Below are 15,857 nucleotides of genomic sequence, written 5' to 3' on the forward strand. Positions count from 1 at the left end.
TGTCCCCCAGGTCCACAGGCTGGAATGCAAGGGAACAGATACAAGAGAACAGCCATCAGCCTCTCTTCCAATATTTTTCCTAGACAGGTGCTTGACTGTATAGATCATTATCATATAAAAGCTGAGGCAAGAGGACATTCACTTTACACAGGCAAAGAACACGTGTAAGGACTAGTAAGTTGGATATATTGCATCAGTTTGTTGTGAAACTCAGTGGTGTTTTTTTGTTGTTGGCTTTTTTTTTTTTTTTTGGCTCACATGTTATGTTCTCTGATCCCCTGGTACTATTTCAGCATCACTAAGCAATTGCATGCCTTGGTGTCTGCAGTCATCACTTCTTACGTGTTGTGGTAAAAGGAATATGTACTTCCTCAAGAAAAGGAAGTGGTCTCACCTTCCACATTTTTACTGTAACTCTTCAGCTAGTGGGAGAAAAAGGGAATCAGACTACTGTAAAGAGTCTAAAATCAGCTGTGAAACAGAAAGAAAATTCACTTTAGTAACACCCTTTTCTGAAACTCACACAAGGGACAGAAATAACTGCATTTCTTGAAGTGCAGAAGTTTCATTTCTCTACACAGCACATTGTGCATATTCCTGCAAGATTTTCAAAACATACAGCATTAGAAATTGAGCGAAGAAGTAAAAGCTAGATTTTCTTGTTCAGTTTTATTAGCATATGAAGCTTTCTTATTTATTGAAAAAACACACTGCAGGCTTACGACACCAGTACAATGAATAATTTCTTTGAAAAATATGAAATAAAAATGACTTTTTCTCAGGTGAAATAGATAACGATTACTTGGACAAATCCAAAGATTCCTCTTAGAAACTGTCACTTAAGCCTTCTCCATATTTTTTGTTATCATACATGTAGCCTTTTTTTCCCCACAAAACAAAAGAAACTATCCACAAAACCCAGCTGCCTCAGCAACAAAATAGAAATTAAGCATAAGCACTGTTCAGTCTGTACTTGTTATTGTGCTAAGCAAAATATTTGTCCATATGTATCAATGACAGTAAACTCTGCTGGCAGAGGCTGAAACAAACCTTGCTAGTTTTATGTAGAAAATACATATGTCCATACAGGTAAAAGGTTTTCATCTCTTATGACTCAGGTTTTATAATTTCACATGAACTCAGTAAGAAAGTGATAAAAAAACCCCTCAGCTATGTTATCAAAATGTCCTGCTTCTACCTTCATCTTGATGGGGGCATTCAAAGTTGTAGTGAATATATTAAACATTTGCCTTTTAATCGGATTAAAAACAATACATAAACTTTGAAGTTTATGATATTATGTAACAAGTGTCATCTATTAAAAATAGGATGGATTTTAAAAACATGACTTGCTTATTGCTCCTGGTACTATTTTCATTGAGTAAGATGAGCGACATGAGGAATATGAAGACACTCATCTTCATTCAGTTTTTACTGTTATGTTCAATTCTCACATGTAATGTGGCGGTGCTCAGCTTGAAAGCAACAACTTCTGTGATTTCATTGTTTTGACTGGAAAAGGGAAAACTAACATAAACATGTTTCTAAACATTACAAAAATCTTGGAAAAATAAGCTTATAATAAATTTGACCTAAGGAGCTGCCAACTAGCCTTTCAGTAAGATCAGTCATAATTAAACTTGTTTTGAAACCCAAAGTAGACTATGGGTCAGCTCCAATGGAGAGGGTATGTTTGTTATATTACCCATTTCTAAAAGGTCACGGTGAGAAAGAAGCATATGTAACAGGAAAGCATACATTAGCTTTATGTTCCTCTGAGCTCTCCTGGGTATCCGCTCAAACAGCAACACTGTTGGGAATGCGGTCTGGGGAAAGGTAGTAGTAAGGGAGCTTTTTGCTCTTGTTGCGCTCGGTGATGGTGCTGACGATCTCATCCAGATTCTTGCGGAATTTTGCCATAGCCTCTTTCACTGGCTTCTCCACGAAGTGTTCATCCGGGTACATGCCCAGAAACAGCTAATCGAAAAATACCAAGAAATCATGCTCTGAGATTTAAAAAACAAACAAAACAAACAAGCAAAATACTGTTCTGTCTTAATGTTCACTCACCCAGTAGAACAAACACCCTGAGCTTCAGGAACATTACTGTTACATACAACCAATATTAAGGTAGCCTACCGTAGTACTGACAGTGAAAGATGCTGTCGTGTATTCCCTCCCACCCTAGTTGCTGCTTCTCATCCCTGCATGTGCCTTTCTGCAGTACTGGTACAAGTACCTATTTGGAACCACCTCCACCTGCAAAAAGATGATCCACTAAAAAATTAGCACTTTTTTCAGGCTAGTGGTCAGCCAGACCAGTTTCCCAAGCCTGATCTCTGCAGAGCCACTCAAACATTTGTGCTGCTAAAGGAAGGAGCAGCATGGGAGGGGAATGAACAGCCAGGGATGAGAAAGGATGACTGCTTCTTCCAGCGACAGTGGAAGTTTCTTCTGACTGTCCTTTGAAGTTCAAACTTACAGCTGCTTTTGTTAACTTGGATTTTAAAGGTGCACTGAACACCACGTTGCCAATGTACTTGTTATATTACCTGGCAGGCATATTACCTGCTCAAGGTAACTATTTCCCATAAGACTACCCATACTACTAGCTTCTCAGCTGAGATCTGCCTCGCCCTTAGAGAGAAACTTCATTTGAAGTACCCTCTTGCCTGCATCTTCCACTTAAGGACTTCAAAACATGATCTCCAGGTACAGCCTTTGGGTGAGACAACCTACAATCCCATTTTACATGAGGGAAATGTCTGTAGACCATGCCTACGAAGCTTCCTATAGGCTTTTTTTTTTTTTTTTTGCAGTCCACCCAGCCAGGCACAAGCCACAGCTCTATTGCACATGGCACTGGGGCAGATTTTCCAAATGGACAGGACATGAAGAGACAAAGAGTGCCCCAGCTTCTTTACCAGCTCTACTGGGGAAAGGACTGGAGAAAACTCTTGTGCCCCAGCAACTCTTTTCCTCCCACACCAGCATCGTTACTCAGTAACCCCATGCCCAAGTTCAGAAACTTTCATCTTGGCTGAAACGCAGCTACAGAATAAAAATGACTTATTGCTCAGAGCTGGCTTGTATCTCACTGAACAAGGGCAAACCCACACATCTCCACATGTTCAATTCAATCACAGAGCCAGGAGCAGCATTACAATCTCATGCAGACACGGGGTCTTGCCATGGCCCCTGTGGTCTCACCTACATCCCCCTACGTCCACCAGGAGAAGGGAGGTCGACTTACTTCATTGTCCTGGAATTGGCTCAAGGCCCAGACAGCTCCAAGATGCCAACAAGAACGTCCCCTGTCTGGCAGACTCTCCACAATCTGCTCAATAGTGACTGTTCCCTTTTGTGTCGGAGGAGGGCAGCGCATTGTTGGTGGGGCGTTTGGAATCCAGGAACACCAGTCATACTGCACAAGGCGAGAGAGCACATTGAAAAGCTACAGTGGCTGGTAGCCATTTAGGAACACTGCAAAGAAAATGACAAGTCTTTGCCGTGGGGATTTTGTTTCTGTAATATGAGCCCTTCAAAAAAGAGAAGACACTTAGTACTGTAGTAAAACAAGCCTGCAGTTTTTATTGTGTTTTGAGGAGATTTTTTTTCCTCCAGTCATAATGCATCATTCTTAGATCCCCAGATTTGCTAACAATCCTTGTTATTGGGGTTGTGATTCCAGTGCCACATCTCTGAGCTTACATGTGCACTTGGTGCTGGGGCACTGTCAAAGTCCCCCAGGGCTCTGGTTCCCCGACAGGCACCCACTCAGAGTGAGCCATGGCCACAAACCAGCATTTCCTTGCCAGGCTACTGGGGGAAGAGGGTCGGAGAGGCAGCTGATGGTGAATATCACAGAATCACACAACTGTAGGGGTTGGAAGGGACCTCAAGAGATCATTGGGTCCAACCCCCCAAAATATGGCATGTGGATGTGGACACACTGAGCATCAGACTAGGAACACAGAATCACTCCTGGGCTGCTTCAATGTTGTGGAATGGTGGTGACTCATTTTATTTTGCCTGAGATATGACCCTGAGTTTTGCCGCCATCTGAGGTGCAGCAGTTACCATTACCCTTTCTTTTCCAAGTAGTTTTTCATTACTTTCATACATATTCCCTGCCATGCCTGATGCTAAGTCCCATTTCAGCTGTGGGCCACACTTACACTGTTCTCAGTCTGTTCTCCACACTGCACAACCTCTCTCCCTGCCATTTTTTCCTATGGCTGAAGACCCTTTTGCTGACAAGCTGAATAACCTCTGCATGCCGAACTCCCCCTCTCATTCTCTGGAGAGAGAATCTCATGTAACGATGGATTAGAAGCAAACAGTTGCAGAGATCCCCAGTCACTGTTGGAACAGCATGGGTTCGTTCAACACCTGCCTCTAGACCTGCTCCGGGGGCTTCTGAGCTGTAGGGGAGGACAGGAGGGTCAGCATTGGAGAGTGATGTAGGATATGTTTGGGAAAAAGGGTCTCCCTGCTTATCTGTGAGATCATCTGTGCCTGAAGCCAGAACATGTACCAAAGAAAGCTCTGCGCAAAAGAGATTGACGAAGAAATTTGCTTCTGGCTGTGAAGTCTGTTTCCCAAAACACTTTGATGCTGGGAGAAACAGCATTTGAAAAGCAGACTGCCACTATAATTTCAGGGTGGATGTGTGTCAGTGAAGGGATAACACAGAGTATCAATATATGACACATTAAACATCACAGAGAAATTGCCAGTTGGATCTCAAACATGAGAAATGAACAGCAATGCCCTATCCATGCATTGGGAATATTAAGCATGTAGGTGCTTTTAAAAACCTGACCATAAACGATCAAAGAAAGCCAAGATCCTCAGGGATATAGGGATATACTGCTTACAAGAACTACTCATGGTAGTCACCCATACATGCCCTCACGGAAAATGCAAAGCAAAGCCACTTAGTGTTACTCTTTGCATTTTGTTGCAGCATGACCCACAGACTACCAGCACACATCCAGGCAGTTCAGGAGATGTCTGGAAGGTATGGGGCTGTGATAGCAAGATTGTGCACCTGAACCCTTCAGCATTTCTGAAACAGGTCTTAGCAACCTGTTTAAATGCTTTAAAAACAACAACAACAAACCTGTTCCCCATAATAAAATATAAATATAAAATAATATAGAAATATAAATAAAATACAGAAATTATAACCCCCAAACTTGAGCTTTGGTACCTACTTAGGACTCAAAATGTCTTTCTCAAAATAATTTCAAAAGCCTCCAAAACAATTGTTTCCACAACCTTCACAGGGATATGCAGATGGCCCTGCAGTTATTTTGGCCAGAAAGAACAATGTAAATCTGTTCATCTACTAAAAAGCATTTCTCAGACCTTGCCCCAGTAGATGCATCTCCCAGACCAGAAAGAAGAACAGTCTTCCCAGAAATTCCTACCTGACCAAAATTCACAGCTGCATGCTGGGCTGATGTGGTGAATATTATCACTGTGAGATACTCTGCTAGCTTCTCTCGTGTCTTGATCATCTTAGGAAAGCCTGAATGAGAGAGAAGAAAAGCTGAAGTAACCCAGCCATGAAATAATCCAGTTACCCAGTAGCAATCAGTGAGTCAAAGACGTGAGTTAGAGGGCCACACAACAGTCACTGAAAAGCAGGGCATTCTCTCTCTGACTCTGTTATGGTTCTGCCACGTGTTCTAACAGGAGTTAATTCAACATCTCTGTGTCCTGGCTGCGCAGCCATAAAAACCAGAGTGATCCTGCCTTACCCCATTCAGGTTTGTGAGGCATCACTACTGCTTGCAAAGCATGGGGCATTCCTTAAGGGAAAGGCAAAGCACAATTATACCTTTAGAACATATGGTATCCCCTGTCCTCTCACCCTACCTACCCCGCAGCAAGGAACCCAGAGAGTCCACAGGGCAGGGGCCTCAGGTCCCTTTTTCTTCCCAAGCTCACTTTTTCTTCCATCTGCAATGCAAGCAGGGAAAGTTCATGCCAAGGAGCAACTCTGTGTATGCTTGTGTTTGTAAAGGTCCAAGGCTCAGTGACCAAGCGTACTGAGAACGAGCACAGGGAGAGCTTATTTGCTGGAAAGGGAAGTGAGGAAATGAGAACTTCTGAAACAGAAACAGCAGAATGAGGAACAGAAATAATTGCATCAAGGTGTCTTTGAGAGATGAATAATCAAACGTAGCTATACAAAAAGGAAGAAAGGAATAGGCAGGGACAAGGGAAATATTTTGTTATCAAAGCACAACCAAGCCTGCGTCTCTCCTGTCCTCATTACACCATGGTCCTGTGTTCCTCTCCCTGTCCCAGCCCAGCATGACCACAGGCCATGGGATACCTAGAGAGCTGACAGCATCCTGGGGTGAGCTGCCTCTGCCCAGGCTGCCTGTGCCAGCTGCTGCCACATCTCCACCATGAACCAGATGCAGATGTGAACTTAACCTGACAGGGGCAAGAAGACATGATAACTCTGGCCAGCCACCAAACCCAAAGAGGAGAGGATGTACCATTGCTTCTTGCACCCTCCTATCCTCAGCACATTGTGCTTATCTTCCAAAGGGGCTCAGCATGATCCCAGTCAGAGCAGTGCTCCCTGGGCACGAGTGGAGACTGGAGAGGGATCCTAGGGTGCAACAGCACCCCCCATTTATGACTGTCCTGGTTTTTACAAACCCAGACAGGTTACCCTGCTCTCTCTGACCCAACCCTTCAGGTGGCAGCTGTGCAGACAGGTGATGGTGCAGGTCTGGAAATTTTCCTACTACCTGTAGTGGCAGTCCTGCCACCAGTGGTGCTTGTATGGTCCCACTCCAGCTGTAGCCCTGGACAGGCTTGCTACTTGTCCCCTGTCAAGACGCTAACGTCAAGCATAAAATTCCTACAAGCAGGCTATTTTTAAGCCCTAAGAGACAGCTAGAGAAATTAAAATGATAATAACTAGGTATCCTTCAATCCTTTGCTTGTCCAGGCACGTAGGCTCCAGGAGGTTGTTAAAATGAGCGGGAACATCACAGTTTTGCTTGGAGTTCTCACATATAAATATATGTACATGTAATGCCAAAGCAATCTGACACAGATCACCAGCCAAAAGGTGCTTCCAGATTTAAATCAGTCAGGACAGTACAAAAAATCCCCACCCACATGTATTAGCTCCTGAAGACCCTCTTGGAAAAAATATATGGGTGGAAGAAAATAACATGTTTAGGAAAAGGCTGGAGAGCATTAACTTATGTGGAAGAACAGGACCATATTAGAGGTGAGAGCTCCTACAGTCAAGTAATGGTTTGCAAGAAATGAGAGGCAGCAAGAGGAGACAGAGCAAAGAAAAACACTTCTAACGAATTATGAGTACCTTCTCTCGAAGGGAGCAGAATAGCTTGACCATGACTAGTATGCTAAATAAATGCGAAGTGCAGCTTGGCAGTTCTGGGGAGGTTCTTACTTGTCATTTGATGCAAGCTTTGGAGGGCAGGATTCAAGGGGGTGTCACTGCTCCCCGGGATTTCTGTCACTATCTGTCTGGTGGTGCCAACAACACATAAAGACAGCCCCTCCCCTGACAAGCTTACAGCCTCAACAGAGAAGATCAAAGGTCCAATCCCCCATGTAAAGAGAGATTACATGAGTTGCCCAAACATATGATGAGAATCTGCGGAAGAGGAAGGAGTAGTCTCCAACGGGAGGGAAGGAGGGCATGATCCAGGGTCTCACCCATAAAACTGCGAGTCTTTGGGCCAAGGGAGAGGCCCTCCAACAGTTCAAGACGTGCTGTGCACACTGCCTCGCTGTCACTAGGGACCTGACAAGCTGCAGACATGGCCAGGTACTTTACCTGCGGCCTTCACGCCCCTCATCCCGTACATGTAAATGTCCTTGACGAAGGCCTGGAGTTCCACATCCTCACACACCACCTCGTCGGTCTCGTAGTAGATGTGAATCACATCCTCTGCAAAACTGCGGACAGAGGAACAAATGAACAAGACGAAACGAAAAGCGGAAAGAAAGCCTGCCACTCCCAAAGGCCTTCTGCTGAGCTTGCAGAGAGGACGGACACTGCATGAGGAAGAAGGGAGGGAAGAGCAGGGCTCAACATGCTCCCAAAAGCAGTGGGAGTGCAATCATTCTAATTACAGCATCACTCCTGCTCCACCAAAAAGACTCTAGACCACACTCCATCCCCTGACCAGACCCAGTGCTTCCCTGTGCTCCTTACTCTCTTACTTGAGCTTTGCTCCTGCCCAGACCTCTTCCTCACATCCATATCCTTCCCTTAGCACAGACTCCATCTGTGCATCGTACACGTGGCTCTTGCACTGAGAGCAGGGGTTCCCAAACTGTGACAGGGGCACTGTCCCTTCTATGTGGGACATGCCAAAGCTGCTCCTGAATACTGTTCAGACAGCTCATCTCCTCCTACCACATGTACTTCTCACAAAAGCCAGGTGGCACACTCTGAAGTGAGGGCAGCCCAGGATACTACTGCTGGGGACAAAACAGGGGCTAGAGCTTCTTCCCATGCCCACAGCACACATCAGACATCTCCTCGCTGTTCAGTTCCTCTTCTCACAATCCCTCCTTCTATACAGCCTGCCCAGGCTAACTCATCTCAGGGAGAAAAGCTCTGAAAACACTAAGATAACAGAAACGGTTCTGGAAGCAGTGAAAATAGAAAAGCCCAGTTTCCTGCAGATGTGCATCTCATGATTAACTGAGCTGTGCTGAGAAATTCTGTTAGCTCTGCAGGTACCTATAATCTCTTTCTAAATATTTTGACAACAACCCATAGGGTGAAACATTTGACTGCAGAAGCTTACTGACGGGATTAAGAATTGTTACCTAATCCAGACTTCTCCTCTAATAAGCCATCACTTTATAGCAATTTGGAGACCTTCACGAATCTGTATGTGGTTTCTGTTAGCCAACCAAATCAAAAATTGTTATGGAGGCAGACAGACAAATAACTGCACAAACAGCAAGGATTTTAGTAATTTTTGCTTCCATTGGAAACCAAATAGAAAGAAAAATCCTGCAACATGCAGAGATAAAGCTGCCCTGCCTGACCTCTACCTCCGTCACCTAGCACCTGTGCCAAATGATTACAGAAGGTAATCCTTCTCTTACACAGCAGCAACATTTTAGCCCTCTTTCCATGCAAACACAAATTAGGATATGAAGTGTAGATAAGGTCTTTGGGATGGAATATTTTTGCCAAGATCTGCAGTTAGATCAGAAAAAAAAAAGCTGACTATCAGAGATTTAAAAATTTGCTGCCTGACCTTCAGTTTTTCTAGAGGAACACACTTATCAGTTTTCTTAAGCCTAAGCCACCTACCTCCTATGAAACAATGGTGGAGACAGAAGTTATTTAATCAAAAGAGTGGAGACTGACACCCCTTCAGAGAGTCTTCAAGGGCATCACACACTCTAAAGGGCACTGCTCAGGCAGATTTGTGGTGACTAGATGCATGACTGTGGATTCAGGGGTCCGGACATCATGCACTCTAAAGGGCACTACTCACACCATTTATAAACCAAATACTTATGAAGAATCTCTCAATCATGTCTGAGGCAGAGTAATACCTTCCTCCAGCTAAATTAAATCATACAAACAATCAAACTAAATTGAGCTAAGCACTATCTGGTATTTGAAAAGGCATCATATCTCAGTTAGCACAAGAAAACACAGGAAAGAGAAGAGGGGCAGGAACAAACACACACAGGCAGGGAAACTACATCAAGAAAACAACCACAGAAAAGTTATAATTTCCTTTTCTCTCAAATGGGCACTTAACAATTGCAGGAAATATCACAAGATAACACCTTGCCAAGACACAGAAAAAGCATATGAGGCAAAGATATAACCAACACTCTACTTCGTGTGCACAAATGATCTGGTTTTTACTGAACATGCTTTTCAAAGGCCACAGGATCAGAAACAGCTGCATACTTAGCAAGCAACATATATGGTGCAAAAATACATTGTTTGTTAAATGAAATGCCATTGAAGAATAACTTTAAAAAAAAAAAAAAAGGAGCAGTCCATTCTGATTCAGGATTTCAGTTCCAAAAAGGAGCTATGTTTGTATGGCAGCCTTGCAGGACCTCTCCAGATTCAGAATTGCTGCCCTTCCTGGCAAAACCTGGGTCTTGCAATTTTAAGGCATTTTAAGAAAGTTGTTCAAATTGGTTAATGGATAGTCTACTGGGTTTCAAAACACAACTCTCTCATGCAAGCCACACTTACATTTCCGCTTCCACAAGAACCCTGATGAGCTCATGTGGTTAGCTCAGACAGACCACTGGGTTTTCTCCTGGCTTGTGCACAGCTAAAAAAAATACTAGTTAAATTCCCTTTGCAAGGCAAAACTCCAACTCACTAAACCCTGTTAAATCCCATAGAATTCCTATTTCAGGGCTTCTGAAATACAGAATACAAGAAAACAGGGCTGAAAAGAGCAGGAATAAAAAGTCTTTCAGGAGTGTGTGCTTCATTATATATTTTTTCTTCAGATGAGAGGTAAGCTACAGGTATGGCTGTCAGACTCCATCACAGTCCAAGCTCAAAATTAGGCAGAAGGCAGACTGTACTTTGCAGGTAAGAGACTGTTAGTCAGTTGCTCAGCTGTGCCTCACAAAAGTAAATCTGAGAGAAGCAGCAAACACTGAATAGGAAACCCAGCAGGAGCTGTGAACTAATAAGTATTTTTCGAGATGGGTTCACAACACCCCATGTGATGTCATTTATTCCGTGCCCTGGTGCAGGATCATCTTTACCTACACCACTCCTCCAAATTATTTATTTAAAATGGTATTGGAAGCCCCCACATTTGAGGACTTCACAGGCTCTCCAGATGAGCTCTTCCAGTGCTCCTCTCAATCAAACAGTGATTTGTCCAAAGTCTAGCCAACATCATCTTTGTTGTAATTTTAGCCTTTAATTTCTTTTCCACTACAGACACAGGGAAAAATTCTTTCTAGAAACATTTAACCCTTCTGAATAGTCCTCCCTCAATCTTCTCTCCTCTAGACTTAAACAATGCTAACTCTTTGAATTTCTCATTTTTCCCCTCCAGACTCTGTACCATCAGCCCCAAACTTTCCAAAACCACACTGCTCACTTTGTGGTTTGGTCTTGTTGCTGCCACGCCACTGCTACTGTTTGACATACTGCTGGTTTTGCCTCTCCACTTCCTCAGGGGACAGACATCTGTCTGTGAGGGAAGGCACACTGTGTTTGCAGGTCCTCCCAGCTCTGCTATGGCAGGATTGAGTCAACACTCTTCCAACCATGCACAGTTCCTGATGACCAAATTCAGTGCGGAGTGGTGGTACCAGCATGTCACTCAAGAACAGAAAAGGGAGGGATGGTGACAGCCTTTGGCCTGTGAGGTTGTATGTGAGCAGTGGCGATGTGGGCACTGATGTGTTAACGACTCTGTGGGTCACATGAAAGGACAAACTGGTGTTTCCTAGCAAAGGTCTATACCTGAGGAAGCAAAATCTGAAGGGAAGAACCACCACAGACAAGTTACAATCCACATGTACAGCAGACACATAAGATGTGCATTAGACAAGATAGCATTACACATCTATTCCAAAGAAAACGCTCAAATCAAATGCACCAGAGAGGAGTGCAAGGCAGCAGCTAGTATGACCTACTGATCTCCTGTTGCACCCTTACTGCTCAGTGCAGGCATTACCAAGACATGCTGGTGTCATGTTCACAAGGCTGTGAAGAGCAAAGCGTGCAGTGAGAAAACAGAGTTGTCCCTGTGGGACAGTGACTTTATTGGCTCTTTTCAGAACTACAATCTCTTACCTCTTTATAGCCTCCCAGACTTTAATGCCATCATCCCGGTAATAGTAGTAGGGGATATCCTCTTTGCTGTCCATCCCTTTAGCTTTGATCTCATCAGGGAAGCAGAGTGAGCTGTAAGTCAGATCCTTCATTGCTTTCTGAACCATTTGTACATGTCCTCCTCCACCTGTAGCATTTGCCTGCAGGAAGAATGGCAAGACATGAACATAGATAATGTTTTCTTCATGTTGAGATTGGCTTTCCAAATCCCCAGGAGATGGCAGTCAACATGTTGGTGAGTCTGTTTTTACCAGCAGAAAAGCACATCTCCACACACAAAAAGCACCAAACTGCAGAGTTCCAGGTTTGGACATCGAGATTTCACACAGTTCTGAACTGGTGACTCTGAGGTGAAAGATACCATCTTCAGCACAACAGGAAATGAATTCACTATCTCTGTGTCTCAGATGATGCTGGTTATGTTTCCCTTTTAGTAGAAAGGTCAAGAAACAACGTGGTATGTGATGGTTAGAGAGTTGAAACACATAGGGTACTATGAAGAATAATGAAAATATGCAAAGGGGATTACTTACCTTGTCAAAAAGGCCACATTCACAAATAAGCTGTTCTCGGGCTTTGGTATTGATGGCTATTGTGAACCGCATGTGTGGCACCAAGAGCTGTAAAATGGGATGAACAATGAAAGAAAGCAAATTCTCTGACTGAATTTAACAGCAACCATGTATAGAGTTTGATGTCCTGGATGACAGCAGCTAGCTGTATGCTGCCTTGCAAGGCAGCTAGTTGAATCATCTCAACCGAGCAATTACCAGGACTTAACTTTTGGTTTGTTAAAGGTAATGTGAAAACCTCCCTGACCTCCACATATCCCTCATGCAAGAACCAACCTTGAAGAGGGGATGCACAGCAGGCAGCTGCCGGAACATAGCTATGCTGAACACCTCTGAGACTAAATGTGTCCGTAACAGATGGGTCACTGTCTGGTGGATGTGGAAATCAGATGAGCGAACCCAAATTTTGGCCAGCAGCCAGTCATACGTGGCATCTGAAGGAAGGAATATGGGATTTTCTGGCCCAGGCTTTTGACCAAGCTGAAAGACATGAAAAGAATACAAAACCCAAGTCATTCACATTTAAGATGAGACAATAAGAAATGTGCTCCTTTAAAGACCCTGACAGCAAGCCCACCTGGATCGCAATGGGTACAATTTTATTCTCCAGATTCTTGTACAGCAAACAGATGGGTGCAGCCAAGTACTGTATTGTGCATGGGTCTGTTTTATTGGCGTCCACACCATCCAGCAGTTCATAGTCCACAATGAAAATGTTTCCTTGCTGGAAAAAAAAATAATAAAGAAAGCCTGATGTGTTTTAACAGATATGGGCAAGAGGAAAGAACACAGCAAAGTGTTCCTGGTGGGAAGGACAGAAATAGGGCAGGGCAGCAGCTGGAAGGCAGATGAGAAAGGAAAAAGAAAGCACACGGGGAGGATAAGAAAGAAAAGCAGAAAGGCAGAAGCCGCAAGGCTCAGAACAAAATTGGGAAGTCTTGGCCAGAGGCTGGCTAGTGCCCTGCAGTTACGAGTGGCTGCAGGCCCACCCTTGCTCATGGTGGCCCAGGGGTGATGTTTGCCACTGGCACAGCAAGCACCTTTACACAGACTACCTGACTTGTGTCTACTAAGCCTGACAGCAAACGTTTCAGCAAAGAGTAGATATATATTTGGTATTCATGCAGTGACACTAAGGCGCAAACAAATTTTGTGCTGTTTCATCCCCCATGCTGATTGGGCAGACGAAAGGAAGGCACCATCCCTGCCAACCCTTCTTCAGAAGGTTAGTTCAGCTCTGCAGGTGACAGAGGTTAAGATGATTCTAGGGAAGGGTAGGACATTTTGTCCCTCTGAAGCTCCCTAACCTTTTAGACAAAGCCACTGAAAAGGACCCTTCACCTCCTGGTGACACCTCTGCAACCTGGCCTGCAGCCGAAGAGAGGAGATGTAGCTGAAAGCAGCTAGAACAGGGTTGGGATGTTAGAGAACATGAGAAGGAGCAGATGGAGTCCAACCTCACTTGGAGCCTCACCTTTACTTCCTCCTCCAGGGTCAGGTTCCTCTCCAGACTGCATTCTACCATATCCATAGTCACTGGCAACTTCTTGGGTATCTCTGTGCATCTCCGGATCAGCACGGGATTGCACCCATTCAGGAACTGGTATCCAAACATAAAATCTTCCTTCCAGTGCTGCATCACATATTCTAAAGGAAAATGAGTCTGCAGCATCAATATCAGCGCATTTTGGATTTCTCCCTTCCTCCCCACCTTTTGTTATACTCCACTGCAACTTTGACTAAAGAAAGTTGCAAGAAAGGAATTCCAACAGTGGATTTTTTTTTTTTAAATCACTTAGACAATGCAATCTTTGCTTTTCTCTTTGACTAGAACGGAATTGATAATAATTTGTTTCTTCATATACAGCAGCTATGAAGAGTAAAATATTCCATTCCAAGGAAAAATACTCTCTCCATCTGCAGACCACCTTCTCAGGTCTTCCACAGCATTTTTAAATCTCACTCTTCAAATTCTCAGGGTATGCTGTACAGACTGATGACACTGGCAGGGGAAGGGAAATATTCAACATGGGAAGGGAAAGAACAGCAGCGGATGGAGCAGTTCACTTGGCTGGAGCTGGGTGAGGGCTTCCTGGGGAAGGGTTTTGGCTGTGGGCTTCTCACTAAGGCTCCTCATTGGCTGTTTTAATGTTTGTTTTTTTTTTCGTGTTTATTTTTCAATTGTTAATATAAACCTAAATTAACAACTCTTCTGAATAAAATGGTAGTTTTAGGTACTCCATCTTCTTACTATTACATGTGTAGTAATACTGCATGCTTCCAAACTTGCAGTTCTCAGTTTCCTAATATATTGCCACTTCAGCCTACAACTTCAAAGTCAGAAAAAACATGATTAATATTAAAAATTCCATCGGTATCTTCAAGGGAAAAACAAACGACTTAACCAAGTAACATTTCCCACTATGGCCTGTTTTCAGAAAAAAAAAATTCATTTTTCATTCAAAAAAATTTTCAGAAAAAAAAATCAGAAAAACTTTTTCTGAACTCAATTTGTTTTTCCAGGAAAGGTGAAAGGATGAAAAAGAGAGACCTGGAGGAATGCAGTGATAATTAAAAAAAAAAAATCTCACATTTTTTTCTAACAGAGGAGGAAAAGTTGAGTTTACTTAAAGTTTATATTTACATCATCTCTGTCAACTGCACAGTGAGTTTGGAGCTGTATCTGAAGTCTATAGGGAGTAAAAAATGACTCATCTCCTTGGACAGAAACTGCATGACTGAAAAATGTCTTGAACCTGTTTCTGCCGGGGTAGGGCTTGCAAATAATCATATTTGGTTACGTTAATATAATTGAGATTGATTCTTAAAAATTTAAAACTCACAAAATTGGAGTATTCCTCACGGACATGGAAATATTATCAATTAAATTAAATGTAAATTATATCTAAGCCTTGTGTTAAAAGTACTTTAGGAAGCAATCTTATTAAATGTAACAAATTGCTGTAATTAGCTTTTAATAGCTCTGGACTCCTTGTGTGGTTTATTTTATACCTGAGACCGTAGAAATTATTCCTATTTTTGTTAACTGGTCCTTAGCCAGCCTGAAGAGAGGAAATACTTCAGGGCAGGAGGGAAAAGTATATTCTTTTGCAGAGTCAGAACAGGCCATTTACATGCACTTGAGGAGCCACACAGTAACTACTGAATAGTATCTGTGTATCTATTATATCCAGTAACACAGTAAAATTAAACCAAGTAATATAACCGCCAGTCATAGTATCAGGTTGGGTTTGGCTCACAAATCAAAGGCTTTCCAGCCCTGCTTTACAGAAGTGACACCACCAGCTCATTGTGTCTGCAATACCTTTACTCAGCTTTCAAATGACTGCTAAGATTTCATACTGAGAAAGATTAAAGAAGAATTTTCTCTTTGTATCTGAATACTGCATCAGTGG

General features: G+C 43.2%; 1 protein-coding gene across 2 annotated transcripts in view; it reads right to left on the reverse strand.

The window, feature by feature from the left end:
• Positions 1-654: 654 nt before the first annotated feature.
• ALOX5 (arachidonate 5-lipoxygenase) overlaps positions 655-15,857 on the reverse strand; it is a 31,161-nt gene continuing 15,958 nt past the window's right edge. For both annotated transcript variants that reach the window (XM_083843613.1, XM_083843614.1), the window contains exons 6-14: positions 13,916-14,088; positions 13,019-13,165; positions 12,718-12,921; positions 12,403-12,489; positions 11,831-12,009; positions 7,844-7,965; positions 5,436-5,536; positions 3,254-3,424; positions 655-1,977 (exon numbers count right to left, since the gene is read on the reverse strand). In XM_083843613.1, coding sequence (XP_083699739.1) covers positions 1,798-1,977; positions 3,254-3,424; positions 5,436-5,536; positions 7,844-7,965; positions 11,831-12,009; positions 12,403-12,489; positions 12,718-12,921; positions 13,019-13,165; positions 13,916-14,088 — 1,364 coding nt within the window. In that variant the 3' untranslated portion in view covers positions 655-1,797. The remainder of the gene's footprint in view (positions 1,978-3,253; positions 3,425-5,435; positions 5,537-7,843; positions 7,966-11,830; positions 12,010-12,402; positions 12,490-12,717; positions 12,922-13,018; positions 13,166-13,915; positions 14,089-15,857) is intronic.

The sequence above is a fragment of the Anser anser genome (assembly GCF_964211835.1).
Source record: "Anser anser genome assembly, chromosome: 7".
NCBI classification, from domain to species: domain Eukaryota; kingdom Metazoa; phylum Chordata; class Aves; order Anseriformes; family Anatidae; genus Anser; species Anser anser.